We start from the raw sequence: 20,917 nt of genomic DNA on the forward strand, positions 1-20,917 counted from the left end.
GACACTTGATATGCACCTGTCATCATTTCCTTTTTCAGATTTTTTAAAAAAAATTTTTCTTCGCTTTCTGCTGCTGTTGTGCAACACAAATCTCCGATACTTCATTCCTCTTCTGCATCAGCTGCTGTTTGGCAGTTTTCCCTTTCTCCTTCATCCTGTCGCATGTGACGGCACGTGTTGGATACATAAACCCAGAGTCCAGGGCCAGGTTTTGGGTTTTCCTTTCAGTCATCACTGCTGCTCCTCCTCCTCCTCTTCATCCTCCCTCCATTCAGGCTCCAACTTGGAGAAAACATGTCAGTTTTTGGCTCTGTGGCTGTTCTCAGCATGCACGTGTGAAGACAGCGGATGTGTTGTGATGTGGGCGGAGCTTGTGTGTGTGTTTTTGTGTGTGTGTGTGTGTGTCTTCCCATCGTGCTCAGGTCCAGGAGCAGCGAGGCCACCGAGGACGCTCTGATTTCACGAGTTTTACTGCGAGCACGTGCAACAAACCTCAGTGACCCAAACACACTGCTGCTGTGATCAGTGTGTGCATTAATAGATGTCCCACTGACAGACGCTCGTCACAGTAGTTTGTCCAATTCTGTGTTTGTGAAACATCCCCGGCTGATATACATTCCTGTCGTTCCTGTCAGTACAACCCTCAGAGATCCTCCCACACAGGTTCCACATCCAGATGCTGCTCTGTGAGCCAAACAACAAAACGTCTGCTATCAACATCATTTAGGTGATGATGGTGAAACATGAGGCTACAATTATACAGAAATTAAGTACAATAAACACTCCTTACACCACAAGAGGTAACTCTTCTCAACAAGCTGTCAACATGTGCAGCCCTTACATATATGATTAAATTGCTCAATGAACTGGAAGGGGCTTCAAGGTCAAGGGCCCCTGGGCCTTATCATACTCAAAACCACAACTACAGGACACAAAATAATAACAAAGTGTCACAACATCTACACAATTAAAAAGCCGCAAGGAGAAACAAAACAACAAGAAAGACAAAAAACAATAAAGAGAACCGAAAAAAATCCAAAAAAGTCAAAACAACCACCAACAGCCACAAAACAGAGATTAAAAATGATCAAAAAGAGTCTAAAAGACCACAAAGCAGAGAAAACAAAAGGATACGATGTAACAAAAATGCAAAATGATACAACAAACTAACCACAGAGCCACAAATCAACACTAACAAAAAAAGTCAAAAAAATAACCAAAAGAGATAAAACTGCTAAAAATTGAAACAAGAAAACAACAAAAATACACAAAAGAACTGAAGAAAGAAACAACATGAAAAAACAAATTGTGCACAACCAGAGAAATGTCTCTTACACTAATATGATTTTCTCACTTTTACATTAAAAAAAAGTCTTGGCACAGATAAACACGGGTGTTACAAACAAAGAACAGACACTAAATGGATGATTTCACTGTTGACACAGTTTCTGACGTGTTTGTGGTTCTTTGTGATCACAGCCTGCTGCTAACCTCCTGCTCTGAAGTGTCCAACAGCCAAACCCTGGAAAACAACAAAATGAGGAAAGGGAGGGGTGAGGAAGGAGGAGGAGGTGTGCATGATGAAAAAAGCAGAGAGAGGGTAAAAGAGAGAGAGAGAAAAAAAATCATGTTTGAGGTCCAGAGAGAAAAGGGAGGGGTGCAGGCTGCCGAGAGAGGAGGGCATGTACAGTAACAGAGGGCCGTATGTGGGGCTTGGAGATGCCTTCCAGGCCACGCCCACCTGCAGAAGCTATAGATGTTGCCGTTTCAGTGGTCCCCCTCTTCACAGCGAGGACGTCCAACAGCTGAACAAGTCCTAAGTCCGACTGACCAACTGCAGGGAGAGGCACTTAGTGAAGTTGTCCAGCACCTGGTCGCTCCTCATCCTTTAAATCTGCGCCCCATCTTCATCTCCAGGCTAATCCCAGAGGCTCCATCCTCGCCTTCATCCTCGTCTCCTGCAAGCTGAAGCTTTGAGAGGTCATGCCAGGCATCTCTCCCCTCCTCCGAGTCCTCCTGCTGCTGCTCGAGGGCACGACTCTCCTCAGCGGCATCCCTGCACAGAGGATCAGAGGCAAGTGCACAAAACGGCATGCAAAAAACCCAAGTTGCATAGCGTAATGTGAAGTCAACGGGGTAGCACGGGCATGAAAGAAAGCAGAAATAAGTAAAGTAACAGAGCTGTAATAATAAAAATGCAAAAACTAAAAGAGTAAATGGCTCATTTTATGCATGAATGAAACAGATTGGCATAAAGTTGTGAAACAAAAGATGGTGACATGCTTACAAGTAGTACTAAGCAGTAGGAGGTTTGAAATAAATGAGGAAAATGTACAGAAATAAATGCTAAAAGAATGGAAGTAAGTGGGTGAAATGTCTACAGAAAAGAAACAAATAGTTGTGAAACAAAGTGGTATCAACTTGATAACAATGTAATACAGCAAATGTAGAATAATGTTTGCAGCAACAAAAATGTGTCCGTGGGTCTGTGAAACAGGATGGATGTAATAATTAATATGTGAACACGTGTGCATAGGATGGCAAAGTCGTGAGGTGTGAGAAGACAAAAAGTCAGGTTTAAGTCACGAAATGTGGAAAAGTGCAAAGATGAAAGTAAATGGATGTAGGAGATTTAGGCAGGAAGCAATGCAGGTACACAAGAGTGAAAATAAATGGTTAAATTATAAAGTAGGAGTAGGGATGAAAAATCTGTCCACAGAAGACGCATAAACATAAGAGAAAAAGAGAAAACATTAAAGTTATGAGGACAACGCTAGAAGTGCTAAAGTCAGCATGATGATTGGGTACAACTACCTTGAAGTTAATTATAAAGTTAACAGGCTGCAAAAGGCAGTCAAATATCTCAAACGTGTCCAAATTAGTTCAGTGTGATGAGTTTATTGAATCTTTTGACACATGAGGAAACCCTGAGGAAACTGAATGTTTAAGAGCTGAACAGCGTTTTCATGCTACTACTTGTCCCAAGTTTTAGCAGAATTAGCAGATTTCCCTGGTTGGAGCGCCTGCTTATCCTTCAGTGTTCCTGCACATAAAAAAAGACTCATTTGTGAATAGATTTGAGTTTTTGTCTTGCTTAATCTGCCATGTGTGCCGTTAATGACCTGTGCAGCTCTTCGCCTGCAGGTGCTTGCCTGATTCTGTCATCAGTGCGTTCTCTCCTTTCTGCTGACTCGGCTTCTTTGGCTGCAATAATGGTCTGCAGCTGCGGAGAAGTGACAGAATACTCTTTCAGAACACTTTATAATACATGCATTTTGGCCTTTTCCTGATTGCCTTTTGGCTGAGTGTTGAGGTGGATTTTGGTTCGGTGTCTTTGTCAGCTCCTGCAGCCAGGCTTTGCTGCAGGTTGTGCCTGCCCTGGCCCGATGGGAGGAGGGGCTAATTCATGAAACAACCTGTCATTTTTTTCTGGCTCAGTGAGCTTTTTATGTTATGTAAGATGATAAAATCCCCCTCATTCAGAGAGACACGGTGGTCTGACGTGACGGCTCAGAGAAGATTACCTCACCGGGTGAGAGACAGCCAAGAGCAACATAGAGGGACAGAGAGAGTGAGTGATGTGTTTGGAGGAGCTCCGTGTTTTTTCTTTTTCAGTTTGTTTTATTTTTTTTTGCATATATTTTCCGCAGTTCTTCCTTTATAGGGAAGTTTATTGGTGGCAAAAGTACAGAGTGAGCAAAAATGTAATTAATGTGGTGAAGATTAAGAAGCACACAGGGACACGTGTGTAAATGTGGAACAAGTTTCGTGCTAAGTCCTGCTTTGATTTTGTTTGTTTCAGCTGGTTTTGTTTCAGATTCGGGGGATCCTTGACAACAGTTTCATCAGGCCACGCCCAAATACAGCTGTTAGATTCATTTTTTATAACGAAGCTCTTAAAGGGAAAAGTTAACTAGCCAAACAGGGGATTACAGGGCTCTCAGAGTTTGTAAAACAAAGACCAGTTGCAGGGGTTTTGTCATTGTTAAACTTCCATACAAGTCCTGTTTTAGTTTTCTGGGCAGCTGCTTCAAAAAACAGCTGTTTTCCGTTATTTTCGTTGAATACATCTAGGTACAAATAGACTTCGAGGGTTATAATTTTGCACGTGTAACCGTTTCTTCACATTTTTCCCTGTGCAAACTCAGAGTGGATGTAAAGCTTGTCCTATCAAAGAAATGCCATGTAATATTGCAAAAAGATTTCTCTTTTGACTTATTGTGTAAAACGATAAGGTGTCACTAACACTAATTTTTTTCTCTGTTCTTCATTTTTATTAAATACGTCTCTAATTTGTTTGGTTTCTCTTTGAACTGTTTCTCGCCTTAAAAGCAGCCAAACTGAGGTTTTTTTTTTTTTAACATAATGTTGCAGTTGACCTGAAGGGGCCCCCCTTTTCGCCTTTTTTTTTGGGGTCATTTATATAAAAAAAACAAAACAACCCAAGGTTAGTCCCCACTTAAATGCTAAAACATGCAATATCTATTGAGGCACCAGCAGTGAGTCAGTCCCCATAGACTCCCCATTAAAATGTCCAGCTTTACTCGAGAAGCCAACATGTTTAGAGTCGGATACACAAACAGATTTAATTATTACAAATGTAACTTCAGTTGCAGGTGACCTGCAGGGGGCACTAAGTAACATTTTTGTACTTTCATTGATTAGTTGATGAATTTTAATTGTATGAGTGGGTGGGTTTTTGATGCTGTTTCGTAGCTTACCTTTAGGGTGCCGTGACACATCTCATGATAATTAGCATTTTATGTTCAGTAAATTAAATCCAGTTACACAAAAACCATCTGGAGGTGTGGCCAAAAGGGGGTGCAGGATCAATGTGCAGTCTTTTTCTCATGGAGTTTTTCAAATAAATAACTTTGAAGATTATTTCAGGATCAGTTTCAGGCTTAAAGTTGAGTTTCAGCATGTTTTAGTTCTTTGTGTATTTTCTTTTGGGGGGATTTCCCACCTGAAAGATGATAACAATCCTCACTGAAGCCAGCAGCAGGAGCAGAAGCTTGGAGGTCTAGAGATAGCGGGGGCTGTGCTGTATCACAGACGACTGTTTGAGTTCCACCACACTGTTTTACCATTGCTGCTAATGAGCTGGCTCGCTCTGTTGTCTGGTGGCATTTCTTCCCTTAAAAGGAGCTGCTGCACACTGAGTGTGTGCAGAAACAGACTCCAGACTGCACGCAGGTGATTTCTTTTGCTAACTGGAAAATGTTATGTGTGTCTCTCTGGTCGTCCGACTACGACCAGTACCTTCTAATACTGCATCTTGTGTGGTGGTTTATTGTTCATGTTTTTTTGCAGTACTCAGTGACTCATGTATCACTTTTTGGTACAACATTATCTTTCAGTTCATTTTGATGTTTTGCTGTACTTCTAATGTATTCTTAGTGGTAGTTATCTTGAAACCTTTCTGGGTTATGAGCAGTTTATAGCTGCTCTGTGTGCATAGTAATACTTTATGTGTTCTTTGTGGATCAGATGCCGTTTTATAGTACTTTGGATTGTTTTTTCCCACAGTACTTTGATGTAACAGTTTGGTTTTTTGTAGTATGTTAGCCTTTGTTAGGACTTTGTGCTCCTTTTTGGTACTTTATTTTGAGCAGTTTTGTGGTACTTTCCTATTCATAGCAGTGTAAGTTTAGAGTAGCTTTATATTTACTTTGATGCACTTGGTTCATTACTGTTTGTTTGTGCTACCTGGTGATGACATAATTAATGTATAGTTCTTTATACTACATGGCAGTACTTGTTCTTTGGTTTTCATATTTTGCACACTTGGGTGATTTTTCTGTACTTTTACCTCCTTGTGATACCCTTTTCTTGTAGTAAGATGAAGTAAAAGACCTGTTTTAGTACACTTGTTGGTAATTGTTGAGTTCTTATGGTTGTTTTTTGTGCTTCTGGGCATTTGGCTCTGTGCTGCAAGAATTTATAGAAAATGTTATGCTTTTTTGACTGTCTTTTGTACTGTTGCAGGTATTTAATGTAGCACATTTGATGATGTTAGTTGATGAGAACACTGATAGCTTTTTGAGCTATTACTGTTTGTGGCTTTATTTTGAGGTTTTTTATAGTACTTTTGGTTACTTGCTGGAGTACTTTTTCTTCCATTTGACGCTGGTTTCGTGGGTACTTGTGGTATTTTGTTGTACTTAATGTCTCTTCATTAGGGTCCATTTGTTCCTAAGGAAAAATGAAAGTCATTACAGAGATATAAGAGTTTGACACACCGAGAAAACTGCTGCAGCTGGGATATGTTGTCCATGCTTTTGAGAGGGGGAACCCTCGTCTATATTAAGCACTGTTTTTTGTTTGTTTTTTTTCCGTGGGGGTGGGGGGCTGATGTCTGTCATGATGTTGAGGTTTATCCCTCCGCCTTCCACAGGCCAAACAGCGCTGCCAAGAATGAGCTACATGATTCCACACGTCCAGCATGTTGGCCTCTCTGCAGGCTTTTCTCATACTGATCTGCATGAACAAACAGCCCAAAGAAAACCTCGACAAGATGATGGACTGGATGTACTTGAACACAATGACATGCTTGGAAAAATCCAAACCTTACAAAAAAAAAACTAAAAAAGAAAACACTTGTCTAGTGATTGGGCACATGCCGTTCCTCGCAGGAGGCTTTAATGCCTAATTAGACCTGATTGTTCCACTGAGCTTCTGCACAGAGAGTTAATCAGCTAAAACAACAGTTCAGAAGCAGAAAAATGCTCCTCTGCTGGAATTTATCACTTCAAACTGCTCAATTTGGCTCCACATTAACCTGGAGTCACTTCTATGAAAGGATGTGTCTTCCAGCAGCAGCTGATTTAACCTTCCTCTATTTAAGGCTGAATAACCTCTCACATAAACATCACAGAGCCTCAGTTGATGGCTTCAGCTGATAGAGATACTTGGATCATAAAAGTTAGGAGCACAATTTACAGATCACAGTGTTTTTTATGAAAGGTTTGAGGCAATAAATCTTTGTTAAAGACCTACAAAGTCAAAAATTGTCAACATTCCAGCATTCAATATCATCTACATGGGCTTTGCAACACCATTACAATTCAGTTTCAGTTCAGTTTTATCTATATGGCACTAAACAACAGTTGCCGCAGGGTGCTTTATATCAAGAAGGTAAGGTGAAGACTGTACATAACACAAAGAAAAGACTGAAACTCCAACAATCAGATCACCTGCCTATGGGAAAGTGCTTTGGCCACAGTGGGAAGGAAAAACTCCCTTTTAACAGAAATAAACCTGCAGCAGAACCACACAAAGCAAGGGGCAGCACCTAAATTGGTGCACATTAAGTTGCTGCAGCAATCTTAAAAAAAACTGGACATATTTAAATACAGTGTGGTGAAATATTACAAATTTGCAGCGTTACATGAGCATTGTATTTGGATCATAAATGTATATAAAAAATCCTTACAATTTTCTGAGATACTGCATTGTGGTGACAGCCAGACAAGATCTACCTGATAAGACAGATTATCAGAAGCTAGAGAATAATAACAACTGTGTAGTGAATTTCTGTGTTCAGAGTAGAAACATTTTAAAGACAGAGGAATTTTTGGGATTACATGTGGGAAACCTTACAAAAATCCAGCTAACAAGTTTGTTATGCTGGGACTGGTTTGCAGTTCGTCAGAAGCCAGTCTGAATGTTACCATAGCTCAGAAAGCCACATGAAGGCATGGAGAGGAACATGAAGCGTCACATGTGTGATTGCCTCGTCATTGAGTTTTCATGGTGTGGATTCAAGAGAAAACCAAATGCAGATGAACTCTTAACAGCTTCATCATGTTCAAGCAAGTCGGTCCTCTTTAAATGGTGGGAAAGTGTTGGAAAAACAAGCAACCCTGGCTGATGTGGAAAACTTAAAGAGGCTGCAAGTCCTGCTGATTCAGCCATTTTAGGTTTAGGACTTTCCAGGTCAAAGTTTGAGTTCTTCTGGTGTATTCACATGAAGTAACCTTGATTTGGGTACAGTTGGACATTTTCAGCCTGTATCACTTCACGGGTAGTTGAAGTGTCTGCTGAACTCTCAGTTTACAGTGTTTCATTGATGTACTGTTACTGTGACGCTAAAGGAAAACAGACTGATTCCCAGGCAGCTTCTGAACGTCTTTTCTCCAGTTTCTCCAGTTGGATTATCAGAGATAATGATGCACAGGAAATGGTCAAATCTGTTTCATGTCTGCGAGTTCTGACTCTGAGGAGGCTAAGTTTGATGCTGGCTTGGTTTAAAGCAGCTTATTCATAGAGTAATTTGGACCTCCTCGTGCTTTCCTGTGTTTGTACACTGTCAGAGCTCTGGGGTCTGGAAAATAAAAAGTTTATAGAGAAAACCCTGCAGGACTGAAACATTTTGTCCTTGTTAAAATTTTAAGTGTGGACCATGATGATGCACTTGAACTCTGCAGACAGAGGTCAGGAGGATCTGCCACTGGACACCAAACATGCTCATTAACTGCTTGAGCAGAGGCTCTGAGGGAAATCGTTAAAGACCATGAAAAACAGAGATATACAGAATGTGGATTCTAGATGAGATATCCATCTCAGCGTGAAATGTAATCAAAGCATGACTTCCCCTACAGAACAGACTGTACCTTCAGACTGGAATGTTCAGTCCAGTCAGAAACGTCCATGTTACTGGACTATAAACTGGACAGAGCTTAGAATAGAGCCAGTATTCATCCAGTTGAGGTGGTTCGGCCATCTAATCCAAATGCCTTCTGGACACCAGCCCAGGTTTTCTGGGCATGGAATGCCAAGCTCTGAGGAGACCATAACGTACACCAATATCATGAAATCAGTTGTATATCCCATGGATCTCTCTCAGGATCCCACAGGAGGAATTGGAAAACCTGAGGAAAGGATTGTCTTGAATATAACTTTGGGTAAGAAGAAGAAAATTGACAGACATAATTCTTCTCTCTTTGGAATAAATTTCTGGCAGCTTCATTTTGTAATAAAAGTGTTGGAAAACTCTAAAAACTCTTTCCATCATCAGGAATTTAATATAGCATTTATTCCAAAAATGACGTCCCCAAACATATAAAACAGAATCTCAATAACCTGTCAAGGGAAATGTGGTTTCTCTCCAACAAACAACAAACAAAGCAAACAAAAACAAGAAACATTTTAAAATTGATGAACAAACATTGTCTCGTTTGAAGACATTGTGCAACACTGGCCGTCTGTGTTGCAGGATTCTATATAGGATCTCCTTTGTCATTGGTCCTCCAAGAGAAAATAGCATTATTTTAGAGACCTATAAAATCCACACTGTGCTGATGGATTATTGTGCTGTTCATGTAATTGACATGTTAATTCTGAGAACTGGTTTGTGTCCTTTATGGACGTTTTATGAACTTGGTCTAGATTCTTGCTTAGGTCCAGGCACTAACAACTGCGTGGTTTAGATTTTTGTTTGATGGAGCTATATATCAATAAAACTTTCACCATGGTTTGTTTTTACTGCCTTTGATTTCTAAAAACATAACCTTTACTTCTTTTTTTCCAGTTGCAGTGAGATTATCTTGGTTTGTTTTAGGAAAAGGTCCTGCTTTGTGTTAAAATAAGTCCCTTGAGAATGTAAAACCACATGTTAGGAAAAAAACTTTTGTCATCTGCAACAAGTTTCTCCTTTGTTTTCATCCTGTGACAGTGGCTACACCAGCAAAGAACATGTGGCCACAGTCTCATGGTTTCTATTTCAGACACCATGGAAAAAGACACTAAAGGGGTACCCGCTGGATCACAGTGTGACACTGAGTGGGCTAGACTAAGCTTCAGTGATTAGCTTCGAGTGCAAATACCCTCTTTAATCGTGTTACAATAACTTTAAATAACTCCTGCAGTAAGTTATAGGCCACACTTTTAACTCTGTTGATTTTTCCCCATTTCTTTCTAAGCTAATTTCTATAAAAGTAAAGTCTTATAGGCCCGTGTAGAAATGTTCTCTCCAGACCAGTTTTAGAGTTTTGGGCATCTTATTAGAAAATCCTTATTTGACTGTCTTGAAGATTCGATAACATGCCATGTTTCAATCACTTTTTGAATTAAAAATGTAAGTATCTTGTCTTTGTGTTCATAAAGACTATTTAATTAATTTGTACTTACAGTGAAATGTGGTTGAACTCTGAATTCTTACTTGATATACAAGATGATTGACTGTAAAAGCTCAGAGCGACACTGGAGCTGGTGTAGAGTTTGAGTCCCTGTCTGTCCTCACTTTGGTCTTTGATTTTTCTGTAAAGCTAAAACAAATGGTTCCCCTCTAACTGTTTGTGCTAATTTCGCGAAGTGTTCAACTGTAATTATCATCAGATTGATCTGATACTACTTGTTTGGGTTTGACAGAGCTCAGTGGCACACTGGCAGGAGAAAGAAAAAAAAAGAAAAACTGAAATGGCAACATGACTATTGGAAAATAAAATGTTATTCCAATTAACATAGTTTTTTATTATGTATATAAAATGTTTTTTATACATTTCAATTTCTTGAAACTTAATTTATAGTGCATTTTTTAGATGCAAATTATGGGTGACTGCAGCAACCTGTTAGTGACCAAAGCAATTGAAAAGAGATTTTTGGTGGAGCAAAATGGTAAATGGCCTGCATTTGTATAGCACTTTACTTAGTCTCTAAGGACCCCAAAGCGCTTTACACTACATTCAGTCATTCACCCATATTCACACACTGGTGATGGGAAGCTACATTGTAGCCACAGCTGCCCTGGGGCACACTGACAGAGGCGAGGCTGCCGGACACTGGCGCCACCGGGCCCTCTGACCACCACCAGTAGGCAAACATGGGGTTATTATCTTGCCCAAGGATATTTCCCAAGGATCCCAGGTAGCCTGGGATTGAACCACCAACCTTCTGATTAGTGGTTGACCTGCTCTGCCACCTGAGCTACAGCCACCCTTTTTATGACTGATTTCAACTTGAGACAGCCAGCAACCACTTATTATCAGTCGTTTTTACCTATCAACCAGATGTTGCCAGTGGGTCTTCAACCCATATTTATGCCTTAGTAAATCAGAGCTTGGTCTTGAAACATTTAAATCTGGTCTTGGTACCAATTTTTTGAGTCAACAACCAAAATGTCTTTGAAATGTATCACACAGTTCTGACTTTGTAAATTTTTATTACATGAACTTTGATTATGTTATGATTTTTTCTCACCTTGAGTATTTGTTGTTGAATTCCTGATATTCCCTAATAGTCTTGCTTCTTCTCTTCCTTAGTGCGTCGACAGAACATGAAGGTTCAAATCAACGCCACTGGTGACACCATTGTGATGAAGTTTGTGCGTCCAAGTCCAGATGTGAAGTTAGAGGGTTATATTCTGGGTTACGGCAGCAGCATGTTCTCCAAACAGTTCATCCAGCTGCCTGAAAACGGACAGCCCTACGAGACTGAGATGGGTAAGACCTACAAATATTTCTTCATCTACAGTATGTGTATATTTATAATGTTTTTCTTTTCCAATTTACTTTTCCATTTGTTTTAATCAGTATCAAGTTGCTGATGAAGATGGTCTTTGCAGATAAAAGGCAGCAGATCTTTATGAATTTCCTTAAAAGTTTATTAGAAAAAAATAGTACACTTGGGCAAAATGAAACCTTCCACTCCCTTTTCCGAATATTTTCCCTTTATACAATTCTCAGAAGCTGAATGTATTAGTGTCTGTCTTTAAAACATTAAACAGGTTCATGAGGAGATGATTAAATCTGTGCCAAACCACGACTTTGTGTTGTTTTGATTCTGGAACTTTTGTTTCTGCATCGGTGTGACCACCAAACCTCCATGTCTAAAGCTTTACACTCGTGGGAAAGTGAGAGTTTCTGTAGGAATACTTTCGGGAAAAGAAGAATGTAAGAAGCTTTGAGAAGCAGCAGAGTCCCACAGTGACAGCAGCAGGTGGCTCTGATCCGTTTTCTGAAGCGCAGCCAAGAATTTTTATCCCATCACACCAAGAAAGCTCTAAAAGTTGTGATGGTATGATGCATATAATCGGCCACAGTGAGAGGGTTAACAGAAAACCGGCTGAAAGTCATCCTTCAACACCAGTTTTCATGCAGGATGAGTTTGTTTGCACTCCTGCAGACTTGGGACTAAATGACTGCAGCAGCTTTTGGAATTTAGACCAGAATTATGAGGACATTTCTCCTCAAGCAGGAAAGCCCATTTATCATCTAATGACAAATATTGGCTCTGCATTATGCTCACAAAAAAACACCAGATTTGGCTGAAGTTTGTTTATGGTCTTGGATACATTTGCTTTAGTGAGAGATGTGGAAGTGAAAAAAACATAAATCCTGGGTCAAAACTGCTTATCATGTTGGCATTATGAAACATTAAAATATGACTAAATTTGGCTGAGGTTTTGTGGTGTCCTTTGTGTGAAAACCCAAAATTTGCTCAGTATTGCCGTGTATGTTGGCAGAATTAGAAGTCAAGAGGCTACAACATTTCGGTTGATGGACAGGTGCCAAAACGCTCAACTTTTCTTGCCTTTTGGATGTTTTTATCCAGGTTCTCTTAGCCTTGAGAGCTTAATTTCTTGGTGATGAGAGTGTAGCAAATTTAGCTTTGTACTTTCTTTGAAATCAACTAAATTGGGCTGTTCATGAATGACATTACTGATTTTGGATGCAGTTGCAGTTCTTATCAGCTTTGAGCTTCTTTTCATCCTGCTGGAAGTAGTTTCGTACTATGTTTAAAATTACACAGACTTTGGCTGAAGTTTAGTGGTGCTATTTTAAATACTTTATTCACTGCGTCCCTACTTTTCTGATTAATGTACAGTAATAGTGACTTTGCTCCAGTCTCTCTGTGTGGGTCACTAAGATACTAATTCAATGATGAAGAGGTGGCTGAAGGTTGGTAGACAGGCCCTCATTTACTCGTGTGATGATAAATTTTTGTCTTTTTGTTTTCTTCAAATCTTATGGTAGACATAGCCAAATTGTGCCAGAAGTCTGGCACTGGTTTTCTGGATAGATTTCTGGTAAAAATAAATGTGGTAGTTTTTCCTCAGATGATTGATGGAACTTCCTTAAAAGTTGGCATCAGTTTTGGTGGAGACTTCAACAAAAAGAGCCCAAACTTTTAAAGACAATTTTCTCATCAACTGCTTGATTGGCTTTGATGAAAACATCCGAACTCTGGCATAATACTTTTGCTCGTGTTATAAATTGGTACAACATTAGTAGTTTGCTGAGAAACATCAGCTTTACTCCAGTCTCTCTGTGTATCGCATTAAAGATACTTAAGTCAGATATGGAAGTGAAGTTCCAACTTTTGATTAAGTTTGGGTCTGTTTTTTTAGTCTTTTGGATGCTTTATGTTTTCTGACTCTCTTTGAGCAACTGTGACCACATAATTTCCTCTGGGACTAATAAGATAATCTGATTCTGATGATTCTGATTAAAAATTGCCAGAATTTGCATGGTCTAGCTTTGATTTTCTTGGTATATTTCTGATGACATAAAATATATTTTGCCATTGATGATTAATTAATATGACTTAAAATTTGGCTTAGGTTTGGTGAACAGAAAAGCTTTTCTCATCAATTGTGAGCTTCATTTCTTTACTTAGTGGCTTCCCATATGGAAAAGAAATAAAAGACTTGCATCAGATGTGGCCTACTTCATATAGTGAATCATATAAGGCTTATATGATTTACTCATGAAAGTGGCCACTTTCATATATTGTTTTAGTAAGTATCCAAAACATACAAGTTTCATTTATATAATTTTTCTAAGGATCTTATATCTGTTTTCACTCTTGTATGCTTTTCATACAAGTTTCACACAAGACAGATACAAACTTTATAAGATTTATTTATATCTTTTCCATATGGGTTTGTACCTTGTTCAAACTGTGCAATATCTGGCTGAGGTTTGGTGGACAGCTCACCACACATCCAAACATCTTCAGATTATTTGATTTGAATAATTCAGATCTGAGTGTTTCTTCCTTTCTTGGCATTATGAGACATGCTGAGTTCATGTGCTGCTGGGAAAATCAGGTATCCCATTCTTCCATGTCATATTTACTTTCCTCACTGTGGGAAAATTAAATCCAGAAGACAGATGATAAACACATATAAACAGTTAGATACAGGAGGATCTTGGAACTCCTCTGGGAGAATTTTAATTTAATCTCCTTCTTCATTTTCACCACTCATCTCTCATCACTGCCACTTCTGCCTCAAGGTCATGTCATGTCAGTTTGACGATCTGGGCGGGACTGTGGTATCAGAACTGCTCTTAAACATTTCCTGCGGTGTTTACCTTCCTGTTTAAAAACCCTCAACGGAGGATCATCCATCAGCAGTTCCAGGAGGACTGCAACCGCAGTGTTGACTCTTTAAATCCGACGCTGCCGGTGGTTTCGGGGTTTTGGTTTTTTTAGCCACATGAGACACAAACATGGCTTCATGACGACTCAGGGATACTTCACCATTTCCTCTGCAGGCAAACTGTTGCTGTTTTAATTTAAACTTTACTGCACGAGAGTGGAGAAACAGTAGCACTGTATGGTGTTAAAAACATCTGAATTTTGGCTCAAGTTTGGAGGATGGTTTGGTAAATACAGACAAATCCTTAATCTGTTTAGGGCATGTGATTGATGGGGTCATTTGGGGGGTGGGACATGTTTACACCTGTAGAGATGAATACAGTCTCCTCTCAAACCAACAAAGACACTGGTTTGTTTTTAGAAAAAAAATCAGCTTGAGGACATTTTCTTACTGGAAAGTTAAACATCACTCAGTCCAGAGAACTGTCAGAAAACGCTGTAATTTTAAATGAAGTCATGTGTAGGAGGAGATTGTGATAAAGAAGCATTTCATCAGCTGACAGCGGCTTTGTTAGATGCTACAGAACATCGTGATACAGGAAAAAATTACCATATTGATCGCACAGATGGCTGAAATATTAATCAAATATGAGGAGCTGAGTTATTGATCACAAAAATCAGGTGATATTTGCAGAGTAAATGTGTTCAGTTTGACAGTGAGGCGTTCCTCCCCCATAACTGGTCATAAATAAAAAAGCTGAATGGTGTCCAGGCTAAAGGCAGGAAGAAACAGCAGCTGCTTTAACAGTCATTCATCATTTAAAAAGGTCTCCAGAGAGGTTTAATAAGTGAGGGTGGAACTTTTACTTTCACACTGATGACTGAGTGAAACTCAGAGAGCTCAGTCATCAGGAGGAGTTCAAAGGTCACTAAGAAAGGAACAATGATTTTCAGTGTAGGCTTACAAATGATTTTGACCTGTAATTTTTATTCTTTAAAACCACTTCATAGCTGTTTTATAAAATAACAACAAAGTTTTGTAAGACTTTCTGGTGCGTTCACCTAGTTGTTTTGCAGTTTTGTAGCTATTTTTACATCATAACTTTTTTATCATAACTTTTGTAATACTTTACTTTTTTTTTTTTTTACACCTCTTTAAAACTCTTTGTAGCTTTTGTGATTTTATATTTTGTAGTGTTTTATGATACATATAGTGTCGTAGTTATGTGTGCTGAATATAATATCAGTGAGTTCTCAGTGATTCCCAGACATTTACAAAAGTTTCTTTATTTTTACGGGGATCTAGGCCAATGTTCCTGTATGTAAGCCACACTTTGCACTGTTAAATTGACTAAAGAAAGTCAGACTAAGAGATGAGTTTGTGCTGGAAAAGGAAACCGTGCATGTGGGTGAGAACAGAAAAATGACAGATAAACACAAAAAGGTTGAGGCTGAACTCCGGAGTTAAAGACGCAAAGAACAAAAGCAGAAAACATTTGACTTGGATGGAAATCAAATTATTATGAAAGAAGATGTGAGTGTTTTCACATGTGGATGTTTAAACTGCCATCCTTGTATTTCAGCAAAGAAACTCTCTCCTTATCTATAATCATTCACATCTGTGTGTCTACTTTCTGTCCATGTGTGGGAGGAAGGTGGGGGAGGGAGGGGGCAACAATACCCGCCATGACATAATCACCATAACAGAGTGCAGAATTCCTCACATGTTTCAGCCTCTATGAACTCCCACATGAGATGTTCATATTTCTGTAGGGAAGGTTGCAACATACTTGCCATGGTAGTTGCAGCAGTACAGGTTGTAACTGTACTACTATTTGAAAAAAAATGGTACTGTCTGCAACTGTGTGTTGTGGTTTTATCCAACTTTGTTGTTGTTGGCTTTTATTCTTCTTTGTCTGCATCATTCTGTTGGGTGTACATCACAAAGCCTGACCTCATTTGACATGTTTTTTCAGATGCAGAACCAAAGTACCTGGTGGCCGTCCAACCAATCCCAGCTAACGATGTGAAGAAACACTGCACAGGTATGCTAGCAGCTACATGTGGGCTTCAAACTGATAAACAGGCCAACACATAGTCTCACTCTGTACTCACTTGTCCCAACAGGTAAAGTGAACCTGGAGAAGCCGCTTCACCTGGTGATTGGTTCTATTAGCCCAACCGCTGTGCTACTGTCCTGGGGAAACTATCTGAAGACACCCTATGAAGGGAACATCATGAACGAATGTCTGGAAGACGGGTGATTAACTTCACTTGTTGTCCCAATGCTGATTGCATGTTTTGTCTAAGCTGTACACTGAGCTCTGTCTCTAAAGCTTTGAGCTTTCAGGGATATTTTAAGGAACAGTTCATAGTCTGGTAAAATATTGCAAATTAATTTTTGGGGTTTACCTTTATGATGAGTAACTTCACATATGTCACAGATTCATCATAAAACCAGTTTTGGTTTAGTGAACATGAAAGCTTTTTACCTCCTCTCATGTATTTTATGCTTTATGGACAACCAGAAAGCCCTTTTCCAAAGCTCGACGTTACTCAGAGACAAATCACCTTCAACCAATCAAGATGATGAATTACAAACCTGAAATCTCTACTGCTGTTGAGCTTGAACTGTCCCAGTGTGTTGAGTGATATTACACCGACTGAGACTCACCAATGCTCTTTTCCATCACCCCTTGATCTCTGCTGCCTCTAATAATACATATTTTTCCTTCCCTGTCAAACAAGTTGGAGGAGCCATTGGAAAGCCTGACCTAGGCGTCCTCTGCCACTCTGGGCGTCTTATTAAAACCTAATGTCAGCTCCATCTGTGAAGGGTTTGGCTGCTGCCTCAGATTTTTGGATCCCTGCTCTGAAAAACAGAACTTGAAGGAGTGAAAGTGGAGATTGGCTTTGTGGCCGCCAGAATTAACAACACCTAATGGACGAAGTTGTTTCCACACTGAGGTCACGGTGGATACAGGCAGCCAGAGAGAAACCGCACGGCATGAAGACGCTGGTACTGGATTGTGTATGTCATCCATATGTCGTACCACTGGGACACTTCGATGCTTTCTGAAACCTTCAGTCTTGTGATCAGGGAAACTTTGACAAGATGCAGCCGAACACATCCTGCACAGTCTACGAAGCAGACCTGCAACCACAGTCATCAGTGATTTAGTTTTGTTTAATTCTGCATAACCCAGTTTTTCTACCTATGATTCTCAGACATTATGGCTCCTTATATAGTTTCGAATCCCTTTAATATCAACTAGACACAATGCTAGTGTATTTAAAGTGGGTCAAAGTCTATTAAATGTAAAAGCTGCACTTTGAAAGCATATTCTTTTTGTTCTGCAGCTCTAAATGGGCTCTTTAAGCATCTCTCTGATTTTAGTTTTGAAAGTTCAAAGCATTATTTCACTTAACAGCAATGTATAAAAACAGTTGGTCAGATATTAGTACAATTTCAAACTGCTTAAGTAAGATAGTGGCCATAGTTTTGGATTACATAGGAACTTTATATCAGTGTCACACAAGTTCCTGTTAATACCTGCCTCTTTAACAAAGAGCAGCCAAAGCAAAGACTTACAGGGGAGTTTGTTCCATTATTTGGGACACCATCTGGCAGTCTGTCCTCAGTCTGTAACTGTAAGCATTTTGTTATTTTAATAGCTAATTTAAAAAAAAGGTAAAATAAATAAAAAACTCTTTTTGTGATTCCCTAAACTGTGGTAAGTGCTGGTTAGCCAAATATTTATTTATGTACAGCACACTTTCAATGGATACAAATACAGACCAGTTGTAATTTGTAGACAAACATATACAATTTTTACACAGCTGTATCTGTAGGTAATTTTTATTCCTATCCTTGATAAAAATCTTTACCATAATGGTATTATGGCATTAATTTTTTCAAAGACTTGGCTTGCTATTTGTGTTTATCACAATATAAACCTAAAATATGAGGAGCTTGAGTCACTCCTCCAGAAATGTGTGATACTGTCAGTCTAATTAACCCATTTCTTTGTATTTTTTGGAATTAGTATTAGGCAGCTGGTTGCTAACATGTTTAGATCAGCTGCTTTACCTGTTTCCTCTGGGTAAATTACAAAGATAACCTTTGTGTTTTATAAAAGTCAATGAATGTAAGCATGGCCAAATCGATTTATTGCTGAAACACAACCAAGTTATTGAGAATTTAAAAAAAAAAAAAAAACCCCAAAAAACCATTACATATAAGCATATGAAGTAAAAATACAAAGGACCAAAAATAGAACCCTGAGGAGCTCCAAGGGCAGTTTTCAGACAATCTAACCACCTTGCTGTTGGTAAAGGCATTTTTCCTTTTTCTCCATCAGATTCTACACTATCCGCTACAGAGAGAGAAACAGGAATTGGATCTACCAGACATGTCCAACAAGCGACACAGTCATTGATAACCTGAAACCCAACACGCCTTATGAGTTTGGCATCCGCTCCAACAAGGATGACCGCAGTGGCACATGGAGCAAACCGGTCATCCACAACACCAGCATGGGCAGTAAGGAGTTACTTACGTACTTGTCACCACTGGAATCACAAAGGCTAAAGCTAAAGAAAACATCAAGCCTTGATTTTGATGTTAAGAAAAAGTTTACAATCTCTTCCAAGAAAAGTTTTTATTATCATTTTTTTTGCAAAGCAATGGCTAATCGATCTTTAATAATAATAATGATTAATTTTACTGCTTTTTCTCTGCACTTTTTTCACAGATAAAAATAGACAGAAATCATACAAGCCGCGTAACAGTCCTCCAGTCAAGCTGGGGGTAAGTAACCTGCTGTACTGTAACAAAGTAAATGCTACTACATCTGCGATGTAAATGTGATGACCTTTTAAATTTTAAAATCATGGATACATGTAGAATAGACTGCTTCAAACTTTATATTTACTTAAATACCTCAAAATGTACTTGAAAAATATTTAATGAAGTAAATAATAACATGAACAAACTATGCTGCGCTTACTTTATGTGACATTACTAACATTTTTTACTGTTTGCTTTTGTATAATTATGGCTATTTATTATGGTTAAATTCTAAAACATCAAAAAATGTGCCATATTTTTAATTTGTGTATTTGTTTTTGGTCAGTAAGCTTACTTCATATTTAATGTAAAGTATTATGGCAATGAATATGCAAAAAAGGTTTTCTTAAATTAATAAAACTTGAAGAAAGAAAATAGGAAGATATACAAAAATATTGTAAATAAAATTAAAGGTGAAGATAATAAGTCTTCATTAAAGGAAAATTACCTCTGGTTTCCACAGAATTTAAAGGTTGAGGTCTAATTTTTCAAAGCAGTGCACCACGAGCTTAGGAGTCCTTGTGTTTATGTATATTTGATTTAAACATGTCTAAAGTTGACATTCTTTGTTCTTTCTTTTTTTTTCTTTTACAAACAGACGCCCCTCTTTGCTCCTCGTTATGGTAAGATTTATGATTTTGTCTTTAATTAATATATAGTCTGTTCAGTCATTATTTCTTCCTGGCATGATTTGTGGAATCTGTTTGACTTCAGTTTAGGTATGTACAGTCAGTAATGTGTTCTCATAGGCCACCACAACAAAACGGGTTCAGGCTGGTTCGAAACACTCACACTTTGCAGTAGGAAAAAAACAACAACTTCCAATTATCCTGAAGTTCAAGCCAAAAGCTTTATGCACCAAATATAATAGCTGCTGATCTTTCTGAAAACATCAGACTTGTATTCTGCACTTAGACATCTGTCTGCTGAACTGCTCATGCTGAACCATTTCATTGTTTTTCTTTAACATCTTTGTTGACTTGTTTGCAGCCCTCCACAACGGAACGGGCCCTCGAACACCTACTTTGTTCAAAAACCCAGGGTTCCCTGGAGCTCCACGCACGTCCTTTGGTGATTACCACTCTTTCTTTCTTTTCTCCCTGTCTGCATACTTTTACTTTTCTTCCTCTCTGGGCAACAGAGAAGTTTCTCACACAGCACAGCACAAAAGCTTCCTTAAAGGGTTCCACTGATGGAAAACAGGCACCAAAATGCAGTTTCAATCCTCACATTGCAGATGTGAGAAAGTGAGAAAGCAAATAATAGTAATACCAACATTCTTTAAATGTTAGAAAAGTAAGAAATTCACAGCACTAAAGGATGTTGAAGATTTGTTTATAAAAAGCCTCATCAGTCTAACCCAATGGCTGCTTTTCCCAAACTAGGTTTCACAAAGAATTGATTGTCTCTCCAACCCTATCCTCTTTAATTTTGACATTTTTCCTCTAATAAACCCACCGTGTTATTTCCAACAGCACCTCCCGAGAGCCAGCAGGAAACTATCCCTGTGCCTGGCTCTTCTGAGCCCAAATTTCCTCACGTGTCCCCGGGTAACGAAACAGACGCTCTTTTATTCTTTAATCATCAGCTTCACTCATTTGCAGTCCATCTTTACCTGCTTCGCCTGAGCCTGTGGTGCACCTGGGAGGGGTGGAGGTGGAGGTGGGGTGTGCAGCTATTGAGATTGGCTGCATGTTAGCATGTCTTAAGCCCAGTTGGAAAGTCAAAACAAGGCGAGAAAATGAT

At 39.0% G+C, this 20,917-nt stretch overlaps 1 protein-coding gene across 16 annotated transcripts in view; it reads left to right on the plus strand.

Moving 5' to 3' along the window:
* Positions 1 to 1,785: 1,785 nt before the first annotated feature.
* Positions 1,786 to 20,917, plus strand: part of abi3bpb (ABI family, member 3 (NESH) binding protein b) — a 37,208-nt gene continuing 18,076 nt past the window's right edge. For 6 of the 16 annotated variants that reach the window (XM_040006572.1, XM_040006574.1, XM_040006579.1 and 3 more), the window contains exons 1-9: positions 1,787 to 2,074; positions 11,262 to 11,441; positions 16,299 to 16,367; positions 16,450 to 16,582; positions 18,684 to 18,865; positions 19,077 to 19,132; positions 19,770 to 19,794; positions 20,162 to 20,242; positions 20,647 to 20,721. In XM_040006572.1, the coding sequence (XP_039862506.1) occupies positions 1,984 to 2,074; positions 11,262 to 11,441; positions 16,299 to 16,367; positions 16,450 to 16,582; positions 18,684 to 18,865; positions 19,077 to 19,132; positions 19,770 to 19,794; positions 20,162 to 20,242; positions 20,647 to 20,721 (892 nt within the window). In that variant the 5' untranslated portion in view covers positions 1,787 to 1,983. Of the gene's footprint in view, positions 2,075 to 3,328; positions 3,572 to 11,261; positions 11,442 to 16,298; positions 16,368 to 16,449; positions 16,583 to 18,683; positions 18,866 to 19,076; positions 19,133 to 19,769; positions 19,795 to 20,161; positions 20,243 to 20,646; positions 20,722 to 20,917 lie in introns of those variants that run through there. The other 10 variants (XM_040006584.1, XM_040006583.1, XM_040006585.1 and 7 more) reach the window with 6 other exon arrangements.

The sequence above is a fragment of the Simochromis diagramma genome, unplaced genomic scaffold, assembly GCF_900408965.1.
Source record: "Simochromis diagramma unplaced genomic scaffold, fSimDia1.1 OVJJ01000518.1, whole genome shotgun sequence".
Lineage (NCBI taxonomy): Eukaryota > Metazoa > Chordata > Actinopteri > Cichliformes > Cichlidae > Simochromis > Simochromis diagramma.